The 27,057-nt window shown below is 46.3% G+C and overlaps 2 protein-coding genes across 2 annotated transcripts in view; one reads left to right on the top strand and one right to left on the bottom strand.

Moving 5' to 3' along the window:
- LOC132911854 (peroxiredoxin-like) overlaps positions 1-27,057 on the top strand; it is a 147,524-nt gene that overhangs the window by 8,046 nt on the left and 112,421 nt on the right. The gene's annotated exons all lie outside the window — the stretch shown is intronic.
- On the bottom strand, positions 6,915-25,183 carry LOC132912361 (homeobox protein Hmx). Its single transcript, XM_060969757.1, has 3 exons — positions 24,085-25,183; positions 13,587-13,933; positions 6,915-9,366 (listed from the first exon to the last, which is right to left on the bottom strand). Exons 1-3 carry the CDS (start codon positions 24,675-24,677, stop codon positions 8,528-8,530), a joined length of 1,779 nt encoding a protein of 592 aa, XP_060825740.1. The 5' UTR covers positions 24,678-25,183; the 3' UTR covers positions 6,915-8,527.

Here is a 27,057-nt window from a genome sequence, read left to right as displayed (position 1 = left end):
AGAAACGTATGAATAAAAAAAAAAAAGAAGAGGAACAAGAACAAAAATAGGATGGAAGCGTTGAAAATTGAAGATAAACTCGAGGTAATTAACTAGGGGGATGAAATTGAACGAATTCTTAAAACCGAGTATATACGATACGATTTTTATTTGCCGTGTTGAATCGGGGGCTCGTGTCAAAGGTTCGTCCATCTAAGTAATTACCGGAGCTTAGGAGCGTCACAGTTGGGTTCAACGATGTCGATTAAATGCGAGATAAGATACAACTGCTCCACCTTTGCACGGTTCGTGCGTCCCAGAGTAGTCTATTCCTTTTCACAATGCTCCCTTAATCGGACGGTACGTTTACTTGAAATGCTATAAAATTATCTCTCGACGATTATCGTTTATATCTCTGACACCGAAACTAAACTATAAACGACCACCACCGAAGAAATCAAAGTGAGAAATATACGAGAACGTACGCATGCGAGATGTAAAGCAAGCTTTTATTCGTATATGCGTTACAAAATAATCATTCCAGTGCCTCAAAATGCATCGTTTATCGAATCGATCGTTTCGATCAGTTTGCTAGCGTATAGCGTTCAAAGTGAGAAATCACAAATTTCCGACAACGAACTAAATTTTCTCAAAATAGAAAAATTTCATTTCACCTGGCAAGTCTACAAATTTGTAGATCCTTGCGAATAGATGCTCCACGCGATTTAATTAACCGAATATGAATAAAACAAAGCGGCGATATTTAGCGCTATCGGGTGAAACCGCAAGTATGCCGATTGAAATTTCGTCAAAAGGGTTGATTACTGCCGCTTTCGGTATTAGTCTCTGGCCGCCGGTTTATCGTGAATGGTAATACGATCACGAGGCATTGTACATGTTCAACATATGCGGCCTGGTACAGGCTCGCGCTCATCGTGCACGCCGTCGTGTGTATGCAAGCGAAAAACCGGTGAACGGAGAGCGATGCACTTTTCGGAGAAAGGAAGAGAAAGCGAGCCGCGTGTTATTTCGAACAATGGTCTCGGCCGATTTAACCCCGGTCTCGCGACGACACGCCCGAGGAATACACCGTAGCCAGTAAACATTTGCGCTGCAATTGGTCTGAAACGTAATTCTGCGAGCAGCGTTTTAAAATACGCCAATTTGTAGGGAGAAACGGTACTTGGCAAATGGGGAAAATGGTTGTTTCGTGTCAAATGTTAAATGAATTCTACAATTTGAACGATCGACGAATTTAGACGATACGAAGAGCGAAGAATCTGCAAATTTGTAAATTCGAACGCCGCAAGATTCGAAGGTGTCAAAAATTTGATGATTCCACAACTGGCAAAACCATTCAGGTAGGACGAATCGAGTAAGTAGAAGCGGCAAGTAATAGAATCGCGGTTGGTCGCCGAGTAGAAAGTCTGAGTGATACTACTGGTCCGGGCCCTCGGTCGCACAGAAGAGAGCCGCTCTGACACGACGACAAAGCGTATAAAGAGGGACGATGACAGACAGCTCGGGCAACAGAGCAAAGAGAGGGAGTCAATGGGTATAAGCACTAAGCACGTAACTATGAAAGAAGCAGGGGGTTGCGAATCGTCGCTAGATTAAAAAGAGGCTCCCTTTTTCGCTTGCTCTTTTATGCCTGTGCGCCGCGCCCCACACGCATCATGTGCCTCCCATGTTCGTACGTGTATCTGTGCACTGTGCGTGCTGGCGCACACATATCCACGCGAATCCGTACACGCAACGAACGTCTTCTCATGCATGCGTGTACAACAAACGTGTACGAGTATACACACGACCACGCGTTCGATATCTCGCGACCGTCCGCTGTAAAAAGCAATTCGATCTGCCAGCGCGGTCTATAAGCTAAACCCCCCTTTCACCCCTCTCGTCTCTTTTGGTGGCAGTCTCGCGAACGCGTCAATCTTCCTGCGGGATTCGACTTTCGGTGTCTGCGTTCTGGAATGAAAATCGACCGATTTCGTTGGTTACTATCTCGTCAGCGATACAGAGTATTCCGTTCAAAATTAAACGTCGCTTCCAACCAACGCTCGTTTAAGCTCGCAAAGCACGCGTGTAGTTCTGCAGTTATCCTATGTACAAATTTATCCCGATACAGAATGTTCGATACGATCGGAACCTTAGAATCAACTTTTCGCCATTACATCTCTCCTCGAGTTTCTCCACTTTCGTATCATCCGCGTCACCCTCTACCAAATCACCAAATAAAGAACTTGTTTCGTTGCTTTGTGACTAAACGAGGTTCCAATTGGAGTGACGCGGGAAGGGTGTGGCCGCTGTAAGCATTCCATGCTGGAAGGTCTCGATAGATTTTCCAAAAAATTATTCCATTAGAGTAATTGTCGAGCTGCTGCGGAGGCAGGTAATAATAGTCACGGAAGGATCGCGTCCGCGATAATGGCCGCTATAAATTGGCCGTGTTGCTCGTACGGCAAAGCAGAAAGCGCGGGGCGCAAGGAAAGAGACGCAGGATTCAGGCGTCATCTGCGCGGCCTGCCCCTTTTTTTTTCCTTGTTTTTCTATCCAACGCAGCTGTTGCGAAGTCGTCCGCGCATTATCAGCCTGATAATTAACTCGATTAGTCGGACGATGAAGCTTTATACAAATGAGCCTCCTTTTACGGCTACAGCAATTAAGCCGCGTTATCGATTGTGTTTCATCGCGAATCACGTGAATTACGCGCACTCGCGTGGACGTTCGACCGCTGCGTGTGCTTAAACAGACGTTGGATCACGCGATTTCCACCGTTGATCATCAAGGACCGCGTTTAATTTACTAACGACCATCGTCGTCGTTGTCGTCGTCGTCGTCGTCGTCGTCGTCGTTGCGATCCCTTGCCCGCTCGTCCATTAGGAATTACTGATTTTTTGTTCTGCTCTGGTCTCTCGATCACAGTGACAAAGACAAAAGTGAGTGTAATACCGCAGGTGGTCTATAGGACCCCCATGGTTCTGGAAACTCTGGTATTCTCCCGAGGAATGGGTTTTGCTTGATGTTTTGATGGCACACTCGAATCGATCACGAGATTTGTCGGCGGACAGCGACAGGATGGATTTTAGACGGATAACTGGCGGTTAGGGGAGCCTGAAATCGGTAATGGTATATATCCACGAGATATTCGATGGTTTCGCGGGTCATGGGATTTATCCCATCGTTCAATCGCGCAATCCTATTCGCCGCTGTTCCGCACAGATTCTGTAATTCGTCGATGAGTCGTAGATTATTTCGTTCTCAAGATTGGCTTTGGTCCACACGCGCCCAATTATCGTCGCGTTTCCACTAATTTGTCTGGAATTCTTCGAATGCCTTCGATTTAAGATAACGTATAGAACTTAAACCTAAACTCTAACGAGCAACGAACCGACTTACATCATCGTTACGATTTTTACGTTGCATCGTATAACGTGCTATCGAAGCAAAGAAACATTGTACAGAGAAATAACTTCAAAAGCAAACTTGGCGACAAATATCGCCAGAAAAAAAAAATTTCATCACGCCTACGGTAATAACTTCCACCTTCTACCACCACTTCCCCATTGAGAAATTCGAAAAAGGTCTGGGTATCAGGGCAGAAGTAACGAGACCAATCATTGGGAGGGTGGTCGAAGAATAGATTCTTCGAAAGATTTCGTGAGTTTGCCGGTGTAACACGATCGTCACTTATACGAGACCCCGTAGGACACGGGCTTCGAGACCGTCGTCATCCCCTTACGTGTTAAATTACCCCAGGACGGGGCGCATAGAAGTATTGGGAGAGGGGAAGGTTGCAATTCGACTCTAGATTGCAGCCGACAATGAGCTGGTGAATTTTCGATCCCAGGGACAAACAGGCTCCTAATACAATTTTTTTTGAATCCCGTGCTAGCTCGATTCAAAAGTATCAGGGGTGGGGGGTTAATTGATAGGACGGAGAGGATTTTCGAAAGGTGCGAAGATCCATGTGCTCGATTTTAAAACGACCATAGAAAGCTTAGTGGTGAAAGAGTAGAAGCAACGTGTTGTTTAACAGGCAGCTAGTTTGCGAAACATATATCGGGTATCGCGAGTGTTTTTGTTAAAAAAATCGAGAATTTTACAACTCTCTCTCTTTTTTTTTTTTTTTTAACACACAGAGAGATTCGTGGAGTGGTAGTAAAATTATTTCAGAGGAAGTATCTCTAGTTTCTTGAATTTCGAACACACCAATTCCCATTATTTATATATTTATACAAATTTATTTCGACTCGTTCACGACGGGTATTCCGTCGTGGTTACGATTCCGATGTTAAAGCAGTCTCATTAAATCGAAAAAAATTTCCTGTCATTTGACGACGCAGCATCCAATGGGAAGAAATAGTTTTTTTTCCTCCTCCTCGTCCAGCTTTTTTCCCTCTTCTTTTTTTCATCCGAACTCCAGAAGCGATATCGACGAACGGCTGAATTTTCCGATCGGCTTGTTAGCGATAGGGAAACGTTGTTCCGCAACGAAGGTAACGACGGAACAAAAAGGAACGAAATTGAAATCGATCGATCAACGCTCCTCGCGGGCTACGCCGTTTCATCGCAATTACCGAGTTAATGAGTCGCTTTAAATATTCAATGCCATCGCTTATTAACGCCAATATAAATCGTGTTTAATCAATCGAACCGCGTTTAATCCATCGGCGACGGTTCCCGGCCATGCGGAGCTAATATCTTCGACGTCGTTGCGTCACGAATACCATTCGCTCGAATTCTTCAACGTGCTTCCATCGATGTTTCTCTAAACGACCATTTTTCCGATGCATTTGCGTACCAAACAGACGTAGTCCGCTACAGTCTTCTTTTTCAAAACAAAATTCCGCTTATAGATTCTTAAGTGGATAAAACTAAAAAAAGGTATCAGAATTCGTCGAGCTTAAATTATACTACACGTACGATCCAAGCTTCAACGTCGATCCAAGGAACTTCTGCGAGAATTGGCCAAACAACCGTTTCGCTATATCGCCCATAGAGATAGTTGAACACGTCGAAAGGACACTTACCAAACAGCTTGGTAGTGGAAACTCAAACGAGACCGCAGACAAACCTGCGAATTCGGACACCTCGATACGATCGAGTCCTTCCTTCCACTCAACGTGTTGCTCCTAATCAATTTACCTATCGAATCGATGAAAATCACCCTCGTGAAAATCATACGAACAGTCGCCGATATTTATGCAAATTCGTATCTCTACGAATATAAATTAAAAACGTATAAAAATGTTTTACCCACTGAATACTATAACGAGTATTATACTTTCGTGCATTGTATGCGCAAGATTCGTCCACCTTTAAACTTCTTATAAATGCATGAACATCGGCTATCTACTTGTAAAACGATTTATCATTCGTGGAACGCATCTTCGGGATGACGCTGGTCGAGAGGGGAGACGGGAGACAGGAATCGCAAGGATGCAGATCGAGATACGCAGACAGTAGCCTCGATATAATCGAGTCCCTGGTCGGTTTGAGGCGCGAAAGGACACCGAGTGTCGCAGAAAGGAAAACGGTAAACGTCGGGTAAAGAGGGCGCGGAGCAGAGAAAAGGGCAACGTGTGCAAGCGGAATAAAACTAAAACGAGGGACACGAAGGCCGTTTGGGAGGTTGGAGGAGGTTGGAGGTGGAGGATGTAATCGCTCGGTGGATGAAAGGTTCTCGCGGAGAAAGAGAGATCAGAGGCGAAAAAGAGGCGAAGGCGCGATGGCGCGCGACGGCCTGTGAGAACGATGATTGAAGTGCACGTACTTACGTGCGCGTACTTACTCTGGATGCTGTGCGGCGTGTGCAGATGCAGAGAAACACGGCGGTACGGACGCATTGTCGTTCCTGCTCCCTCGTGGTCGACATCCACCAATGGCGCCTCGACGTTTTCTCCTCGAAAGCGACGATGAATCGGCTGAACGTGCCTGTGAACCACCTGACACAGCATCGCCATTCTACACAGCGCTAAAACTGTGTCGCCCGTTCACCGGATATCCTCGCGAAACCGCCCTGTTCCGCCCCTCTATACTCTTTGATCGTGTTTGCGCGAACGGTCTGGGTTTATCTGTCTTTGGAGACGATCGCGGGGTGGAGACATTGATCGGGAGGAATTGTTGGGAATATCTGAGGGATGTCTGGTTAACCCTCTTTCATATTCCCGTTTCCATTGTGCTATTTTTTAGTGGCTATACATACTCGTCGGGATTACTTTTGCATCGGAATGCGTGTAACTTGAAATTAAATTCACGATTCCAGTTGGAATTTTTATCTTTCCAAACGCGAGAAGGAAATAAAATAACGTCTAGTAGAAGCGTAATCGTGAAACTTTTTTCTCGTCTGTAGCCTTCGAAACTTTCTGGTCTCCACTCCGGCAACAGTCTCACCGACACGAAGTCGAGCATTTCACGGCTACTTCAGGCTTTCAGGAAATTCGAAATCAACGCATTTGAGAATGTTCAACAAGAACGCAGGAAACGATTAAACGATGGAACACAGAGTACAATACGAACCGGGTACGGCGGTGACAATCGACGAGGGTCTATCGAGCACTTTCCACTTCACGACTACTCGATTACATAGGCGTTCTAGTGGGAAAACATCGGTTGACTTTGTCGAGAAGCGACATGTTGCACGGCGTGTTAAGTGGTCCACGGGATCATGAATATTCGCGATCTTATTCGAAGATATTTCGTTGATCGTTCGATATTTTTCTAGCTTTTCGTCTTCGTTGGTACATCCGAAGTATCGTCGATTTTCTCTGGAAGCGTTCAACGACCGATGGTTGATTTTTTCTACCCTTGAAATTTGATTATTTTTTGATGTCTGCAGCTCGATATTCGTAAGATTCGGGACAAGAACACGCGTGGGAAGGGACGATGATGCGTGAGAGATGGGATGTTGAACGACGTGGACTGTTGCGTTATGGTTCAACGATCATTATTAGCGATTACGAAACGATCAGCTGTACAATAGTCTGCGTGAATCTCAGATCACAAACGTCCGTACAAAACACGACGCGACAAGCGGTGTGCTTTGCCTTTCATTTTCCTTAATTGACGTCTATAGATTAGGTGGAGAGATATACAATGCGAAGGAGAGGAGAGAGCCGGTATTTCGTAACTATACCGTTCGTTTAATAAAATTAATCGTTTAAATACTTATCACAACAGGTAGAATAATGTCGTAGGAACCCTGCCTGTGTCTTACGGTGTATCTAACAATTAGTTACAATCTCATAGCGGTTACATTTACATTTTTCTTTGAGATTCCTCGTTTCGTGTTTGCAACGTTCCCGATTAGAAAGAAGACTAAGGAAAAGAAAGAAATTAAAATTCGTGTCAACGGTAGAAACAAGTTTCGTGTCACGTATTTAGAAAAGCGTATAAACGAAACGATAGAAAGACGTAAAAGTGAGCCAGACAGCTATAGAAACAGAGGGAAGGACAGAACTGCGTTTGTCCTGCGCTCATCGACAAAATATTCTTAATAATCGTTCCACGAGCAGTTTCTTATCGACAAGTTGACAGACTAGATACATACTTATATTACAATTGTTCGACTTGCCGGAAGTCGCCAGTCGCGTTGAACCGCGGCGAAAAACCCAACCTCCGACACCGTGACGATCCTGTCCTCTTGCGTTTCGATGCATCGTCGCTTGGAACGGAACGCGGATGCTAGTACACGGGCATGGAACGTGCAATTGAAAGACGTGGCGCGACGAACGTGGATAAAACGAGATCGTTTCGTTGCTGAAACGGAGACTCGAGAGCCATCGATCGTGTCGAAACTTAACGAGCCAAACCCGCGATTTCAGCGATGTTGAAAAGCTTTCGGATAGCTTGAACAAGCCAGATCGTGTTTCGGTTAAACCTCCCTCTGTTTTTTTAAAATCGTCCGTTATTTTGTTTTACTTTAAATTCCATCATTTTGCATTAACTCTCGGTGATCGTTTTGTTCCTTCCTCTTCTAAAGATCCCAGTGACACTCTTTCGTATCGTTCAAATAACTGTTTTTCTCAGTTACAATTTCCCACGTAGCGTTTTTTCATTTTTTAACATACGTTGTAATATTTGAAGTTCCTCGTGTCTTTCCCCTTCCAAGTAAAGTTACATCGTATGGAGTGTTACGTAATCGCGATTAAATGTTTTAAACCGAGTAAGGAGAAAGAAAGATGGTAGAAAGTATATGATAAAATTTTGTCAAGTTTCCGCTCTCGGTAAGATCTGATCGTGATAAAATATCGAATCACAGATATTCTCTGATCTACCGATTTCCAGCAAACTTTTGAAAACAAGACTAAAAACTTACCCCAGAATAGCGAAAGATCAGTGTAATTGACGAAAAAGGAAACGTTGAAAGGAAGAGATTGTACCTGGCTCGATCAAGTTCGCACGATCGACGATCGAAGATGACCGAAACGGCAGAAGAAAACGTTTATCCGGACAAGGCGATCGAGGCGAGTCGCGAGAGGGAGACCGCGGTGTCGGCGGTGGTTGGTTGCAGCGGGCCGACGGTCTCGTGAGCCGGACGGTGTTATTGCGAGGAGGATTGGGGTGGTTGGCCGTTAGGCGGCGGCGGCGGGGGTGGCGGCGGTTGTGGGTGTACCTGGTGGGGCAGGAGAGTGTGCGCCTGCACGTGAGCCGGGTGATGATGGTGGTGCTGATGGTGATGGGAGTAGAAGATCGGCTGGGCGGTGGTAGGGGGGCAGGAGGTGCCGACGCCGACACCGACGCCGACTCCTACGCCGACCGAGTGGGAGAGCGCCGACGTGGCGACCGACGCTGGCGCAGCGGCGGCCGGCGGCGCAGCGACCGACACCGAGACACTGCCGGACGTTCCGCTTCCGGCGGACGCCTCGTGATACAGTATCGGCACCCTGACTAGTCTCTGCGCCGCGTGCGCCATGTTTGCTGCCTCCAATTCGGCAGCGAGTTGTCTTTTCCACTTGTTACGACGATTCTGGAACCAGATCTTCACCTGAGTCTCGGTCAGCCGTAACGATGCAGCGAGACCGGCGCGTTCAGAAGACGAAAGGTAGCGTTTCATGTCGAACGTGCTTTCTAATTGAAACACCTGCGACCGCGAGAACACAGTTCGCGTCTTCTTCTTTCGTTTCATGCTGCTGGAGTCGCGACCATCTACGCCAACCTGCACGCTGTTCTGCCCACCGCCACCACCGCCTCCACCACCTCCGCTATTCCCTGTGCCACCGCCGCTACCACCGTGAAGACTCGTCGAGTTTGTGGATTCCCCTTCGCCGTCCGCCTCCGGGCAGTCGTCCTGCTCGCCCAGATCGTCATGTCCTTCGTCGCCCGTCGACGGACTCCGTGTCCGGTGTAGACGCTCCTCCCCGTTCTCGTCGTCCAGGTCGTCTGCAGGAAAATCATACACGATTGCTTGAAAATTGTTAGTCTTCCTTGGTCTGTCGAAAATTGGTAGCCTTTGGACAGTTATGTACACTGCCGACCGTAAGTATTGTATAAGGATACCTACTCGTTGCGTTTACTGGAAAACTGGAACAAAATTTTCCTTTATTCGGTATTGCCAATTACAAGACGAAGATTCGTAGTAAACTGATTGGAAACAAAAGCAGCGAAAGACGCTCGGTTTGTACCGAGTATCGGTAGGCGACAGCGTACATTGTAAGAATTTGATTTTGAGTAATAAGATAGGAGCAACCCAATTCCAAAGTTTCCGAGTAAGATTGAAATCGTCGTTCTATAATCGAGAATCGATTCCGTCGTAAAGGAGAAACTGTAAAGGCGGACGCTTGAATATCTTGTCGTCTAGAATGGACGATAATCGATGCAAAGTAGCGACAGGATAAGATAATGCGTTGGCTTTTGGTAGCCGCAGGAGGTTGCTCATCGATACCGATTAACGCCTCAATTTTCCCGATAGGCGGCCACGCATGTCGTAATGGAAACATATGCTTCCAATGTCAGCGATGATCGGTAGTTCGTTGTCATTGTGGCGAATGCAAGAGTCTAAATGGATACTATCGCCAACGACCGCGCTATAAATTGTGCCGCGCTTCCGACGGAAGATACGAAACAGTTTTAGTTGCGATTTAATATTAAAATTACCAATATCTAATTATACCTAAATATATCGTACATCGATTATTACGATTAAAGCGGTACGAAGGAAGGAAACAGTCTAGTACGTTAATATCGTCATTTATAAAAGCTTTTGTATAGTTCATAAAGAGGTCATTTTTATTAAAATAGAATGTTACAAAATTTCCCTGAAAAGTTAGTATGTTTTGTGGCAAGACAAGCAAGAGCTGTCGTACGTATATTGAGAAATAAATATGTCCTGACACATGGTGTATTTAAATAAAAAAAACGGTGTTTTTATGGGACGTACGGAGATCCTTGTAAGTGAGTGTATTTTAGGGAAAGAAAGCATTATTTTTGTTAAAAGTGTTGGCATAATTTTAGTAACGCTGAAAATAAAATTTAGTAGCCACGGTGTTAACTAATTGGTAGACTGCTTGGGAAATTTAAACGTGCAAAAATATACACAACGTGCATGATGTGCAAAAATACGACGAAATATTCAAAGTAAAGAACTCGTTATATCATTTAGAGGGTGAAACAAATTTCTATTTAGCCCTGCTCATAAAAATATGAATTTGCATAAGCATCCGCAATCTACTAATTTATCATAGTCCTAAAAAAATCCAAATCAACAAGTATGTACAGGACTATGTGTAGAGTGGTTGATCGTGAGATTTATTAGACGAGATTGCTCGTTGTTGAAACCTTCGAGTATATTTACAATGTTAATAAAATAAGTACAGAAGGACGCTCGTGCTAACGGATTCGTTAAGACAGTGTATAATCGCTAAATATAATCGCTGATAACTTGTTTACAACTTTGATATTGATTCGCGCGATTAACTGATAACTGGTTGATAACTGTCTTCCTTACGATCGCGTCTGTGTATTTATATTGGTCGGAGGAGAGTCGGAAAATTCAAATTCGTCCTTGTTCGATTTACTTGGAATTTATTTTTTCTGTTAGAATTTAATCTTAAAGTTAAGATTAATAATCCGTGGAAGACACAATGTTTATGTTAAAATAATATTCGGTGATGTTTATCAAACAGAAGTACAGAACCAAATGAATATAAGCGAGTGATATAATTAACAACATATGCAAAATTGTTGATCGTTGGCCAGTTACTCTCAGACTAAACGTAGGTAGTGATGCACGATCCCTTAAATATTTTGAACCCCACTCTCTATACAGTAACGTCAGTTACAGTACAGTAACAGTACAGTACAGTCTGTGTGGGTATCTGTGGTAAAAGAGAATTTGCGCCTATGCGTGTAATATCCTTGCGTTCCAACATTTTCTTACATTATGTGTATCCTAACGATATTGATACTCCGAGGCAAAAGAACAACATGATTGGAATTGTCCTGTAGCTCGTGTGCCGCTGCAAGTATTTCCGCAAACGATAAAAATCGAATATTCATTGGAAAGAACGCAAAGTGTTCTCGTAGTCTAAATTCGTTCGATTTAATTTCACGATAAAGAGGTCATTATATAATAACGATGAAATTAGCATATTAGAGTAGGAAACGGTGTCTGCAGTTTAATCTTCGTTTCACGGTTTCAACTGGGTAATTATGGAACGCGATATTACTAGTACGATGGCGAGTGACGAATCCACGCGCGCCAGCATAATTTCACAAATCGTCCTATTTATTCGGGCGATCATTGAATGTTGGTGGAAACGTTTTGGCATATGCTAAACGCGTTAATTAACCGATCCTTTAAAGCGTTTTCGTCGTTGGCATCGGTCGAAACAGAATCGCAGAGATATCCCTTTCGGTATCGTCGATCAACCGGGCCGAGAATATGTGTCTATAGATTGTCTTTGGCCAATGAATTCGATAAATCAATCGGAGCTATTCATCTCGGCCGGCCGTTGCATTTAATATTTAGTCGATTGATAATCCGCTAATTAATATTCTATTTATCCATTTTGATATAATTGCCTCAGATATCGGGAGTAGCCGTGTTTCATCGCTCTAATGAAATATTTGTCGTTTCTGCATCGGTCCTTCGCGCCTTCCACGCGAAACTCGGCTCATCGAGTTGGTTGTACCGCGATCTCGCAAATCCATCGTAAACATCTCGTGTTTCGCGCCTCCATTCTATCGGTTCACTCGGAAAACCTACAGTTTCCACGACTGTTCCATTTTACCTCAAATTGTAAAAGATTATCATTTTTCTGTGACACACACAGGAAGAATATCTTGTGTAGGTAAAGCACGTTTTGTAAAAGACTTTTATTTTAGAAATCTCTATGTAAATCTTGACCTATTGTCCTTTTCTATTCCTTTGTCAAGATGCTAAGAACAGAATTTAAGGTATTTTAGAATGCCAACTGTAACGCGTTATGTGTTGCGTGAAATGTTGTTTAGGATAACGATCGAAGAAGGTGAAAGCGACGAGGTGTTTACGAAACTATCAGCGGCAGGTCTCGCCGTAGGTGCAAACGGTCGTCATCTAGCAGGCTGCCAAGTATTTTGGCGAAGTGGCAGGAGTAAAACGATCGGCGGGTAAGGCGATCGACGTTGGTTTGTCGTGGTGGAAGCCGTGGAAGCCGTACTCGTCGCCGTCCACGCTCGCGTTTATACACTTACGTACAACGCGTACGAGCCCTCGTCTTGCCCTTTTCTCTTTTTCTTATACCGTTTCCAGTTTCTTTTACGATGCTCGCGAATTCCCATCTTCCTCCCAAGTGTATTTCACTGCGGATCAATTTCTCTCGTAAAACATCCCTTATTTATACTTCCTTGCAACCAAACAGTACGTCACTTTTGCACCTTCTACCTCGCATAAAAATCGACCATTTATTCAGAAGCTACAGGAGGAGGATGGTTTCTTTCGACCGTGATAATCGAGTTTCGTCGATGTACAAACAGACCGTTTGCAAGAAATTATGTCAATCAATCGATCACGTACTCTCCGCGCAATTTGGGATTGATGTGCAACGATAGATGCATCGTTGATGTCCACGTTCATTCAACGGTCTATTCGCAGATAGAGCGAGCGCACGATTTTCAATCAACGAGTTGTTCCGCACGAGAATGTTTACAAGCCTCTATCACGCACGAGTAGCCTAAATTTATGATCCAACAAGTCGACACGATTTCACGCATAATCATACTAGTAGAATGTTTGTAGAATATTTGTACGAGTATATGTATATTCGATAGAAGTAGCTTTCTGGTCAAATTGTCCCTAATCGGATCATTTATCGTGTCATTTATGGGCGAATGTATCAAGGATAAACGAGTATGCCGTTGTCCTGTTACATCGATTTCCATTCGAGAATCGAATATAGAATACAAACAGAGATAACGTTACTTGTTTTAAAAGTAAGCTAATACTCCAAAATTAATCGATTTAATCCCAACTATCGTTCATCGCCTATCACCTAGTGATACTAAGAAATATACCTTGAATCGTTGGTTCAACTTCAAGAATCACCTTCAGTTTCCTAATTAAAGACTATACCGAAATTTTTGCCTGGTGGTAGAATTCTCGATTCTTGGCATTGGAAACTCACCCCTTTGCGGAAAGGACGCGGAAGCGGGACTGACGCGGCTCAAGCTGCCGACGACGTCGCTCGGCGACGGATGTTCCAGCGTCTGCAGGCCGTGCGTCGGCCTCCATGGAAACGGCCAACCGGCGCCACCGGGTAGAACGCCGCGGATGCCGTCGGCATCGACGATATCCGATTGGCCGGTGACCTGAACGGCGTTGCTCAAGGCCGACGAAGCTGCTGCCAGCCGCGAGTGATGTTGGTGTTGCTGTTGTTGGTGAAGGTGTTGCAACGTCGACGGAAAGAACACGCCGCCGACGCCAATTCCGACCGGATATCGGCCCGCTATCAACGACGACATCAGGCCCAATCTGAAAACGGAAGATTCGATGAAGTTCGAACATCGTATCGAAAGACGCGAAGATACAGTGGCTAAAACTCTGTCGATCATTTCTCTTCGAATATTTTCCAGTATCGCGTGTCTCGTTTAGTTGATAAATGTGTTTCAAGCGAGTATCGCTGAAAAATAAAAAACAATACCCTCTTGCTCTGGTTATAAGAAGTTGGTCCGTGAAGGAGTTGTGATTCAAGAGATTTTTCAACGATCGCTTCTCTTTTTAATTAGTTTTTGGTGCTACGAATGTCACGGGGATCGTGTAATCGTTTTTCACGGATATAAAGTCTCTTCGAGAAGGATTCAATTTATTTTCCGCGATACGCTGCTTGTTTGAAAAGCAAAGGAAACTTTGGTCGTATCGCCGATCATAATTGACAGAGTAATCTTAAAATTTCGGGACTGACATCGTCCAGTGACGCCGTGCTACTTAAACGAGACACCAGGCTCAACAACGTGATTATAAAGATCGCACGAGTCCCATCTTATCAGAACTTACAAAAAAGTCCTCGAATCTCGTATCCTTCGTGCGCAAAACATTTCCGAAGACGTTTGCTCGGCAAAACGAAAAAACTTGAGGGATTTGGGATTAAAGGGTGGTTGCGATGGGTTCGATTAACCCGGAAGCATTCGCGTAGGATCGGTCACGTTTCACCGAGAGTTAGCTCTGCCGGATCATTTCGGGGCGCGGCGGCGTAAAAGTGAAACCGTTAGCGAAATGTTTGCGCCGGTTGCGAGCCGTTTAAAGCCGCGCTCTAAATAAAACAACGCTAAAAAAAAAAAAAGAGGGAAACAGCGGGATTAAAACACAGCGGCCGCGTTTCCAACGGGTTGAAGCGTGGCTGAATGCGAGCGTTGCGAGGCTTTACACAGTTGGAACGTGGCCGTGTCCGAGGCGTCGGCCACGATTCAACCTGGTCCTCTCTCCCTTCGTTTCCGCGCTCGAAAAACCGGCAAACGGTTCCAAACCCATTTATCCGGTCCACGGCCGTTTCGTCGAAAACGAGCTCCATTCTCTTTCTTGTTGCGTTACTCGCGAAAAAAGACCAAAGCATTCTCTCCGTGCAACCGATTCTTCGCGATCTTCCGAAAGCCATTAACGTCTGCGCTCGATCCTTGCCACGATGCAAAGGAATTTTTCGAGAGTTATGCCTATTAAGGGCGACGCGAGCCGTGCCCAACAACGACACCAGCCATGGTTCGCTGTTTGTACAGCCTCGTTGTTAACGGTGAAAATCCGCTTACGGGATTCCGATGAATCGGTTTACCTTCGTCGAGGATTCTTTTATTCGTCGTCTGTGATCGCAAGTCGAGAGCGTGAACGGAGAATTGGGCATAATGGATCTCGCGAGTGAAACGTATGATCGATGGAATCGTAGGTCGTGACTAATCGAAGATTGTTTAGCGATCGAGCGTTTGGATGCACGTGATTTTTGCAGAGTAAAAAGCATCGACGCGTAGAACGGAGTAGAATCGCGAAGACGATGATTCGTTAGAGTGGATCGTATTTGGACGACGGTAATTAGCTTTCGGACGATGGTTCGAGCGGAGAGCGAATATCCGGCGTTTGCAAGTTTTCTGGTAAATAGAGCTCTTTGTTACCGGGTTCTTGAAGGTGCTCTTAATTGTAGATTAAGGTAAATGGAGCTCGTAGTGATACCTAAACCTGTCTAAACCAGGGGCAAATCCCCAAATCCGGATATTTGTAAATGGAAGGTTACGTTCTCCTAAGTGCTGATCTCGGCGAGGATATTCACGGCTGGAGCACAGCCGCTCTACAGCTTTCGCTTTTCAATGTACACGCAACCGAATTGCTCCTTGAGCTCTGGGTTCGTGAGCTGCAACTCGAGCTGCCGACGCATCCAAGGTCTCAACTACAATTAGAACTCCATTCTATAGATCATCTCGACTAAACTTTCACCGAGAGCGTCGAACTCTTTCATTCTCCGTACATCCACGCGGCTTGATTATTTTCACTTTTCGTATTAGTTGAACTACGAAAAATTTCCAGTAGCTCGATGAAAATTTACCAAGACAGAAGACTAGCAAAACTGCTGCCACTTCGAACTTCTCAACGTTAGTGTCTATCCTCGAATAATAACAGCGACACTTTTCAATGGTGCTCAAGTAGAAGTTTCTAATTAGATCTTACCGCAAACAGAGCTGCCAACGTCTAACTATCTCAGGGCGGATCCCTGCTCTCGAAACAGCGAGCTCTCAATTATACCGGCCATTTTGCCGGGTCGTGTGTAACAGCCTGGCGATCGTTATTCCTGATCAGCGTTAAGTGCAGCTGCGAACGCTTGACGTTGCGCTCGGATCGAAAGAGAAACAGAGATAGATAGATCGAGATAGAGATAGATAGAGAGAGAGAGAGAGAGAAAGGGAGAACTTAACGCTCTAGCGGCGATTTGCGGCCGACGATTTAGTTGGTCATCAGAAATGTAGGTTCGAACACATCGTCGGGAGCCGGTACGGCAAGAAGCCCACCGATTCGGAAGCCATACCAGCTCCCCCGTTGTTCATGACTCGTTCTTTCCTTCTCAGTCCGGCCACGAGCTACGATCTCTGATCGCCGAATCGATGCACTTTTCCTCCGGCTTGGTTCATGCTCGTCGACGATCGCCGACCAATCCTCCGACGGTCGAAGCTTGTCGAGTCGACACGCTGCTTGCGGTGGGATTCCTTAATCGTTCGGAGTTGTCGAGAACTGTTCAGGGACACTCGTTTCTCATTTGACGTTGCCGATGTTCGTTCGTACATACTTGAAATTGATTTTAACGAGAGTCTTGTCGTCATTGTGCGCGCAAATGTTTGCAGAGCTCGAGTTATACACTTAGACCGAGGATATTTATGCGTTTATAAGAAATTTCAACGCAAAGATCGACTCCGCTTGCAAGCGATTACTCCGTACGAACATTCTCGACGAATCCCGAGGAACGTCAGAGTGAGAGAAGCACGCAATTGCAGTTGTCTCGCATCGATAACTGGTAGGGTGGTCGACGCGGCTAGTCGCGGTATAAGAAAAAGAAAACGCAAAAGAGGAGTAGCTGCCGGGGGCATCGGCCATACAGATGCCCCGGCAAAGATAAAAGAAATCTGACAACCGCCTGTTTGTAAGCATCTACTCGGAGGGAGGCCGTTTTCTAAGGAGCCAGGTATAAACACCAAACACTCTGGGCCGTTCGAGGAGCGTGCTCCACCTTTTTCTGCCTAATTCTTGCGCGGCTTACGTCTTCTTAGGTAGCCAGCGGAATGAATGGCCGTGAGCACAGGCTTTCTTCTCTCCTTTCTACGGGCGCGACTCCTCTTGCTCCGGCTTCTTCCTTCGCTCGATCGATTCAACGAGGGTCCTCGACTTCCTTCGATTCTACTTTATCAGCACAACTTCAATACGCCACATCCCTTTCTTTCTTCTCGCCATCCACTTCTTCTTCTTCGATCTCTCTTTCTCTTCCTCCGACTTGATCTTTCCGGTCGGTCGGTCGGTGATCTTATTGGCTCGATCGAACGTCCACAGGAAGAAACTCGTTGATTACGAGCCATCCCGGCATAATCGGATACGGACAGCTTCGATGAAACGCGACGATGAATATAATCGGAATCGAACGTCGAACCGACGATATTCTCTGTATCGATTCAACAGCCGGTCGATGGTCAAGCTTTGATTCTTCGATGTGCACATCCACCACCAATTTGTCCGTTAAACTTCGCTCTCCCCTATACAGCCATAGTTCAATGGATATATTATCCCTTTTTCTGTATTGATTATTATCCCACCTTTTTACTCGGTCATATCGCCCGCTTGCTCGTACGATTGTACGCTGGTACTCGCGCGCGCGCGTTCTAGGGCGAGCGTGCGCCCAGTAAGTGGCATTCTCGAATATAAACTCTTTATGCCGTGGTTAACGATCGCCCGTAACCCGATACGTTTTTGTCGTGTACCGTTACACTAGGGGAGGTAGTTTTCGGTGCGTAGTCCGAAGAAGGAGAAGTCGATTACGCACGATGGCGGCCAATCGTTCCCGCACAGCTTTACACCGCCTCGAGACTTCGCCGATTTCCGCGGCGCAAGGGTTTCACAGCCTCGCTGGTAATTAAGGGCTCTCTGCTCGGAGACCGATCGTTCACGCCTCTCATCTTTCTTCTCTTTTTTCTCTCTTTTTTTTCGTCTCCAGGCTTTGTGCTAATTCGTCGTCGCCGCTGGTGGTTAAACGAGAACGAAGGGTTTTCGCGAAGGGTAGTGAATTGGCCTGAAATGCCAGAACGTTCGAAATAAAATCGTACGAATCTTTTGTTCTGAGTAATTTGAAAAGTAATTTGCATTTTTCAATGCAAGTTTCCTCTCAATTTTATTGCCGGAACGTACGCAAAAATATTGCGCGAATCTTGATATTGACGAGGAAAGCGTGTTCTCTTCTTATTGAAATAAAAAGAAGATCGCGTCTTTGCGTGAATCTTAGTATCGATAAGGGAGCGAGTTTTGTTTTTCATCGATTTGCCTAACAGCGTTCATGGTTACGTACTGACTTATAAAGTGTCATTACGATGACCCAACAATGAGTTATTGGCTTTCAAAGTACTCGGCTAAATCCGCTACTTGGCTTCATTCCGCTGGCTGCCTGTTACAGGCCAAGTGGAGGATTTATGCTTGTGCTTACACAGGAGACAACTTCATTTCACTGGATTTCAAGGAAACAACTTAATTGCTTTAGCGCGACGCTTGCAGGCTTTAGAAACCCAGACCAGGATACATTCGCGGATTAAACCCATCGCCAGGGGGAATTAATTACGCCAGACGCCGCCAAGATTTCTTCTCCTATTAAAAACTTGTCCGTTTCCGGTATGTACAGTTTAACCCCCGAACGGGACGTCTCGTACCCTTCAGGATACGTATTTCACTCGTAATGCTAAGGAAATTTCACCAACGTAAGTTTCCCAAAAATATTATGATATCCGCGTAACGATGACAAAGCGAAGAAACGAAGAATCGGATAAAAATCGTTCGATTCTAAACAAACGGTTTTGCTCGTGGCGTACAAACGGAATAAATAACGGTAGACTGATCGTTTAAATAGCATTTTATACCGGAGTGGTTGCATATCCGTGCTTTCGAAATCAATTTCCATGAAAACATGGAATAGTGCCGACAGCTACTGCTCTGCAATTTTGGCTCGTTTTTCGACACTCGAAAATTCATCTTACGCGATTAACAGCTCTCGTATTTATACCAAAGTTACGCTACATACACAGTTAAGATTATTTACGTATAATTTCTATATAACGTACATACAATTTACGTATTAACATACGCAATTTTCTTGTTGCTGATTGTACCACGAATTTAAGTGTCCGCTGTATATACGTAGGATTGTTCGACCTGTTAAATCATGCATCGTGGATACTAACAAAGGTAACTTTAAAAAATTGAACGTTTCGCAATCATCCCCGTGAAAGACCAGACTGGCGAAATATTCCAAAGTACATGCTTCCTCGGTTTCAGTCGGGATTTTCGATTTCGGCGAGAGAACGGAGGCGTCATCAGCGTCAACGGTAGAATAAAAGGGACGAGAGCCCGAAAGAGTAGAGAGAGGAACGAATCGAAACGACACACGTACGTACAGAGAGGAGAACCGAGGAGGGAAAAACGAGAGGGAGAAACGTGAAAAAAAGAAGGGGGTAGAACGGGAAAAGGCGGAGGAGGAAAAAGAAGGAGAGATAGATGGAAGGAAAGAAGGAGAGAAACTGTGTTTCGACGCGATTATTATTCGTGGTCTATTCCCAGCTACCGTTCATTCCACATTTGTTTCCGACGCTGTAATTTACGGGCGATCATACAGAATGGGCTTTATCGTACCTTCCTTTGAAACTTGCAGCACGATCCCACGCTAATTAACGAATCATTCATCGGCGCTGTAATTAACGAGGCCGACTCTGTCGCGGATTATCCCGGCCAGATCTTTTGCGCATAGACGTCATATGCCTGCGGTTACGTTACTGAATATTGTTGCCCCCTTGCAAAGGAGCCCGCGCGACTTTTGCACCATTGCTAAAAGAGTAGACGAGTAGGCGAGAGGGAGAAAATAAATATATATATATATATAGCGCATATATAATATAGTATGCACATAGACGTATACAGATATACATACATCCTTACGACGCTTCCTGTATCTGTAGCCAGTTTTCAATGCCGTGTTCGTGCGAGATTTTTTCTCCTTCTCTCTTCTCGTCTATCCATCTCCTTCTATTATTTTCTTTTTGATGGTTTTTCCTTTCTTTTTCCTCTTTTTAAACGGAATACTGTTACATTTGTTGCGCTTCGTTTCCCGGGATAAACACGCGGTAATTAGATTGGACCGCGAGGAAAATGTTGAAGATAAACGAGAAACGCGTTTCTGTTACGCGTCGTCCTTCTGATTAATTTACAGACTCTGACGACGCTCGCACACACGAGCTTCTACCTCTCATCACTGGGATATTATCAATTTTAATACGGCTTTGTCTCGCGCACCCACCGCCCTCCACCCTCCCACGCCACTCTTTAAACCTGATAGCTTCGCGCTATACGACAACTCCATACAACTTGAATTATTTTCGACATTGCTACTCCTTTCTACAGCTTTTTGTTTCCTTGGAGCAGGATAAGAGTCTGTCTAATTGTTCTTTAAGCGATAAGGATCTTGTTATAGAGACAGGAGAAACCGCGGGATACGTTTCAGTTGCGTCCATAAAAATATTCCGCGTAAGCATTCGCGGTCTAGTTATTTCATAGGGGTAAAAAAGCTTTCTAGACTCGTTCTTTTTACAGCTATAAAATAAAACACTCGTCGCTCGCGAACAATCAACCAATTTCCACCGAACACGTGTTAATTAATAAATCGACTCTCGCTCCTTTTGTTAATTTTCACGACTTTCGGATCGCGGCGCAGATATCGATACAGAATCATTTTCAGACACGTCATATTTTTCAATCGATCCCTTAAAACGAAGAACGGTTTAGATCGAAGGGTGTAGCGGCAGGGGGTTGTTAACTGTTAACGCGCTCCCGCAAACCCCTACACGCGTGTATATGCAAAAATGCGGCGAAACGGAGAAGGATGCGAGGTAAATTCACGGACCGGCTAATTCAGGTAATATTCTACACGGGAATCCTTTCTACTGAAATCTCTTCCTCCCTGGAAATGCTATTACCGTATCAGTTCAGCAAAGGGATAGAGAGAAAGAGAGAAGGAGAGAGAGAGAGAGAGGGTTGCACGTTAAGCGTCGAGATGGTCGGGGAAGATTTCACGGTGCAAGCTTTTCGTCTACTTAGCCGACCTTGGTGAGGCCAAGACTCGGATGCCGTAGGCAGCGATTTAATAATAAATCAAACCAAGAAGTGTGTTCGCTTGCGTATGTTGCTCTCGCTTCCTTCGCGCGGAAGACGCTCGCTGGGGTGGCCGAAACGGGACGGGATAGGTGGCCGTTTCTCCCGGGAACCTTAGGCTCCTTAACTTCCACTACGCGCTGCCGTCTCATCCGCTGATGTATTATGCACCCGTTGCCTAATTGATTCTTTTCTACTTTCCGCGCCTACGTTGATATTCGATCTTCCATGGCGTAGAGTCTACGGAACGGGGTGCGATTAGTTTTTGTCTAATGGTCTTCTAGAATGGACTTCGTCCAGTCATATACCGCAAACGTGTATTTCAAACAGTGTCGCAACACGAGATAATTTAATCTCGCGTTAAAAAGATATGAAAACCATCAGAGGGGTATTTCAATGATGTTCTTTGTATCCTACTGATCGTTCGAAAGGTAATTCTTCGATCGTTCGTCGAATTCTATAAATTTACCGATTATCGGAGACATTGAAAATATTTCGCGAATCTACCGAATTGTCCGAGCGATACCAAAATCTAGAAAACTCTCGCGTGTTCTACGCGCGTGATACGTATTCTGATATTTCGCAGGAGCAGTTCCGAAAATCGAGGAGCACAGCGATGGTCGTTTAACGCGCCACTATTTTATCCATCTGGAAAATTATCGAGTGTCGCGCCATCGAAGTACACCCCCTTGTGGTGACAAGCTCGTGCCCCGGAATAATCTTTTCTCTCGATCGAAGTGACGGGTCCCGATGCACCGTTGGTTCGAGTGCAACTTAATCAAATGGTAAACGGGTGGAAAACAAGCAATTGGAGGCATCGAACCGTTACAAGAGCGAGTAAGCAAGCAAGCAAGCAAGCAGCCGGTTATATAGCGGGGACTCGTCAATCGGAAGGGGGTGTAAATCTGATAAAATCATCTCGAACCCTCCCTCGTCTCTGGCAGCCCCTTGTGGCTCGGCTTGGCCCGGCTCGAGTTCCTTGCCGAGATATATCCGATACAGAGCCGGACGGCCCTAAGTAACGTAAGTAATGTAAGAGGGTGGTTGTTGCTACGGTTGTTATTAAATGAGACAGCCTAATAGGCCCATTACGGACCCCTCGGTCCATTCCCACATAATATAATCCGAAGCTGCAGCCACGCGTTTCTCTTTCCGCTACTTTATCACTCCCCTACCACCTCCAACCACTCTGTCCTTCGACCAAAGTCCACATATATATACCATTCATACGACCTGTGTATGTTCACCAAAAGAGCGTTCACTCTGAAAGAAAATGTCATTTGTGGCTGAAAATCTTTCGTTTGATTCTCGCGCATCGTCCAATATCGTCTTCTGATTTTGGATCAACGGGTGCTCGGATATTCGGTTCTCGGTTGAGTGTTTCGGATCATTCTTAATAGTGTTATTATTGGAAGAATTGTACTTTGAAGTGTGGCATCCTAAACAGAGATAATGGTCGTCTGTTGAACATCCTCGAACGGTAGATGAATGCAGTTGACCGAGATCTTTTTAACGAGTCTGTCTTGCCTTTGGCGTGCGAAACGGTTGCTGGTTTTCTCCCTCGATGAAGTTTTGTAAGATAAGCTAAAACCAGAGAACAGCGTCGCGGATCGTTTCGACGCCACTTTGGGAAAGTTATTCGAATAATTTCGTTTCCATTTATGGCGTCACGAACAGTGATAATGGCACTATACACGATGCCCTCGAAGAGAAAAAGAAAAGTCGAATTGATCAAGATCTTCCTTCTGAATTTCTTTCGCGTTTGATCGTTTGTTGACGTTCCCCTCCGTTAAGTCTGGGGAAAATAAGGGAGAGACGAGGATAATATCGACACTCTTTCGATAAGATAATCGAAAAGCAGGATTTTAAAAGTAAATAGCGTTATTGAAGAAAAAAGTTGGCATACGCGTATCGATTGCGTTGATTGTGGCCAATCGACGTTAATCGTATGCGGCGGCGCGCGATCGTCGATGAAATAGTTATCGCGCTGGCGGTCGCCGCAGATATAAAATTGATGGCGCGCACTAATTCCTTATTAGTAAACATTGATACCTAACAGCATTTAATGGCGTTGACGTATTAACACGAAATGATAGTTCCACTGGTATGAACTATATTCGACATCGGTGCAACGAATAGATGCTACCGTCGCGTACCCGCCATTCGTTCGACGAACGCGCTAAATTATTCTTGGACGAGAAACGGGGCAGAACTATCGGTAAATGGTCGATTGTTGCGCGTTTCGAGGCTGTTTACATTTCGACGATAACGGCTGGATTTACGATCCTTGCAATTTAGAAATCATCAGTCAGACATAGCATTATCTAGGTAGGACAAAAGGCGGCTTGGTCGCTCTCGTACGATAAAATATCACGAGACGAACGATCGCAAAGAGATCAAACGGATTTTCTAACATCTTGCATAGACGAAAACTTTTACCAAACTCAAATTCTTTACATTACGATCTGTCGTAATACGCGGTACTGTCGAACACAGCTCAAGCTATTGTTTGATAACCGTTCCACGATTGCAAAACTCAGTCGCACAAACAACACGATGAAACGCAAAGCATCCATCAAACCACGGGACCGTTCAGTTCGGTGGACCACCAAAAATTGGTACACTGAAAACTACAAAAATAACCACGCTGAAACCGCACGATATTCAACGTTCGGCGGCATTCTATTGTTCCAATTCAAGTTCCATTGAGTGACATACACTGTGAAAAAAGAAACAGATCGATAGAGAGGAAAACATACCTCGACAGCATCGCCAAGTCGGCCGACGCTTGATGACCGAGCAGAGGGTTCGTGGAGGCGTCGCTGGGCGGAGAGAAAGTGGACGCCGGGCTGGTAGCACTGGTAGCACATACGATCCCCATGTTAGTAGCATTGTTTCTGTTGTCTGTCGTGTGACCGACCGACGAGACGCCCCTTTGATTGTTGGAAAATCTCAAGGACGTAGGCGAGGACAAACCCCTCGCAGGGCTGTCACAGGAGGATCCGATTCTCTGGGAATTCTGAGCGTTCGTCGTTGGCAATGGCGAACCTCTGTCAACGTCCGACGATTGCCTTTCGGCGGACACCGTCGATGTAGAGTCTATAGGAGGTGACTCGGGTCTTCCGAGGATGCTAGAGATGCTGAAGGACGTGTACTGAGGGTTACACGCGGGCCTGAGTGCCGGTTTGCCTACGTCGAAGCTGAAGGAATGATGATTGTTCAACCCACAACCGGACTTTCCGTTTTTCTCTTGTAGAAGCAACTCCGCCGGTGTCGAGCTGCTCCTCGAACCTTCCAGTTCCAAATCCTCTTCGGACACTACGGATACCTCGATCTCCGTTTCACCAGACATCGTTGACTCGCGTCCAAAGAGTCCGTTCCAGCGACGTTCACGGTTCCCCGAACGGAACGCGTCAGTCTCGAGTTCTGTTTCCCCTGGAATGGCACACGATTCGAGCAAACAGTCACCCGTTCCACTGAACACGGCTCGTTGTACGCGTTCGTCCCGTCAGAAGAGCACAGGATGCTCCTCCGCCGACGGTCCGACGGCAGAACACGGTCTATCCGACACGCGGAGCGGTTCGAATCGCGGCTCGCGTCGCATATCAAGCGGAGAGCGTAACACGATGATAATGTTAAACTGTACGGTGTAGACTAGCGGGTTCGTCGCAACGCCTTCGATGGCAGAACGTCCCTGGTCGTGCTGGATCGGAGACGGATCGCTCGATCGCGCGACATTCGTAAGCGATACCCTGGACGACAGGATGATAGGAGACAAGACACTTGGAAGGCCCACCCTTTCCAGAGCCACCCTCTTTCGCCCCTCTCGTCCTTCAACCACCTCTGTCCACCACCACCACCACCACACCACCACCACCACCACCACCACCACTACCTTTCGACTTTATTCGCGCGTCACAGTGTGCGTTACACTGTGCGTATATACAGGCGAATGTATTTGTGTTAGCGTGTACGTGCGTGTGTAATTGCGAGCTTGTGGTAGCACTTCCTCCCACCACCGCCTACCAACCTGACACGTAGCCGTTTCTCCTCTCTTCCTCACCCCAAACCGATCTTCTCTTCCCCTCTTCGACCCGCTAGTTTATTCGCGAGACGTTGCCGTACGTGTAAAACCGCGAAGAGCAACACGGAGTCACTTCCTCGAGTCACTTTCTCTTCCACTGATCGTTAATCACTCGTTCGCCGGTGCTCCGCTTGTATTTTTTTCTTTTTCCCACGCAAGCTCGATGGATCGCATCCCCCTGTTTCTTTTAATATTTACCACTGGATCGGATCGGATCATCGTTACACGATTTACGAACCATGGTCAAGTACTCTTGCACGAAGATGCACGGTGAATCGCACAACAGGATGAACGTTTGGAAGAATCGGTAGGAACAACACGGTGACATCCACTCGCGGAAATCGTCGGCCGCGAGCACGAGCAACGAGGTGAAAGTAGCCGAGAATCGCGAATGCGTATCGTGGCGAATGATGGACTGCGGATGGGCACTGTGCTCGCACTAAGGGTAGGAAAACGCCGGAGAAACCACAGGTCACACGAACGAGGGCCTTACTCGAACATTCGCGCACGCAGCCGGAGCGCGCGGAGCGATGTAGGGAAAGCGAAGCGGAGACGGAGAGTGCGAGCGAGAAACAGCGACGAAGAAGGAGCGAGAGAGAGAGTGAGTGAGAGAGAGTGAGAGAGAGTGAACGAGAGAGAAGAAGCATAGGCAGGGTGGAGAAAGAGAAAGAGGAGGAGAAGATGGAGACGGAGGAGGGTGAAGAAGGATAGAACGTGGAGTCACGCTCCGAGACTCACGGGGTGGTAGTGTTGCGCGTCGGATAGATAGACGACTACCGAAGGACAGACGAACGGGCCGAAGGGATGGTTGAAACGAGAGGGATGAAACACGAACGAAGATAGAAGGGCGGCGAACGCGTTGGAGGGGAGCAGGGAGGATGGCTAAGCTGCAAGTTGCCAGAAGGGGTGTCGTTGTTGGAGGGGCAGGGGGCGGGGCGGAGCAAATGGCTTACCGTGGGGGATGGATGTCGCGATTTCTCATAGGGTGGAGGCGCGATCGATGACTCGTGGCAGAGTGTATCCGGCACGGGGGTAGCCGTAGGTGCGGGCCAATCGCGTGAGCCGCGTCGTCCTTAACTCGAAAGATACTCGCCCTCGACGATCCTGCGGATCGCGGAATGGGGGTGGTAGCGCTGCCTCACCGAACCTACCTACTCTGCCAGAGCCAACCAAGGGGTGGGGATAACACACAACTCCGCTGGCTGGTGGCCGTGCCTCGCCGTGTTACTTATCCATTATAACACTCCAAGATCTTGATTTAAGCCTGCAGCCAGCGGTGAGCTTTTAACCAATTAGCCTTTATAGCCTACCCCCCTCGACACCCCGTTCACTCTACTACCCCGTGCTTCCCTCTGTCCTTCCCTGCTCGCCACCCTTCTCACCCCTCGGCTCGCGTTCCTCAGTCATCCCCCTCTCCAACCGCCCATTTTAGCTTGCCTCGTCGACTACTCGCTCGCTCTCTCTTCCTAACCGGTGTGCCACACGATGGTAGTTCTCGTACACCTATATCTGCTATTCTATACCAACGTCCTCGCCGCAGTCGCGCGATGTACCCACCTAATCTACTGCTTCTCTCCCTTCCACCGCCACCCTCTAGTTACCTCTATCCGTTAGCTCCCTCTTTTTCTTCACCGTTCCGGCCCTCCTT

This window comes from Bombus pascuorum, chromosome 11 (genome assembly GCF_905332965.1).
Source record: "Bombus pascuorum chromosome 11, iyBomPasc1.1, whole genome shotgun sequence".
In the NCBI taxonomy this organism is placed as follows: domain Eukaryota; kingdom Metazoa; phylum Arthropoda; class Insecta; order Hymenoptera; family Apidae; genus Bombus; species Bombus pascuorum.
The sequence above is the reverse complement of the archived record's forward strand: the minus strand, read 5'-3'. Positions and strand labels throughout refer to the sequence as shown.

Bases quoted from the DNA above. Each gene is read 5' to 3' on its own strand.
- LOC132912361 (XM_060969757.1), bottom strand. From the start codon at position 24,677: ATGTCTGGTGAAACGGAGATCGAGGTATCCGTAGTGTCCGAAGAGGAT. The intron at 13,934-24,084 runs GTATGTTTTCCT...TTCCGTTTTCAG, and splicing joins GACTTGGCGATGCTGTCGAG to ATTGGGCCTGATGTCGTCGT. The intron at 9,367-13,586 runs GTGAGTTTCCAA...ATTTTCCTGCAG, and splicing joins CGCGTCCTTTCCGCAAAGGG to ACGACCTGGACGACGAGAAC.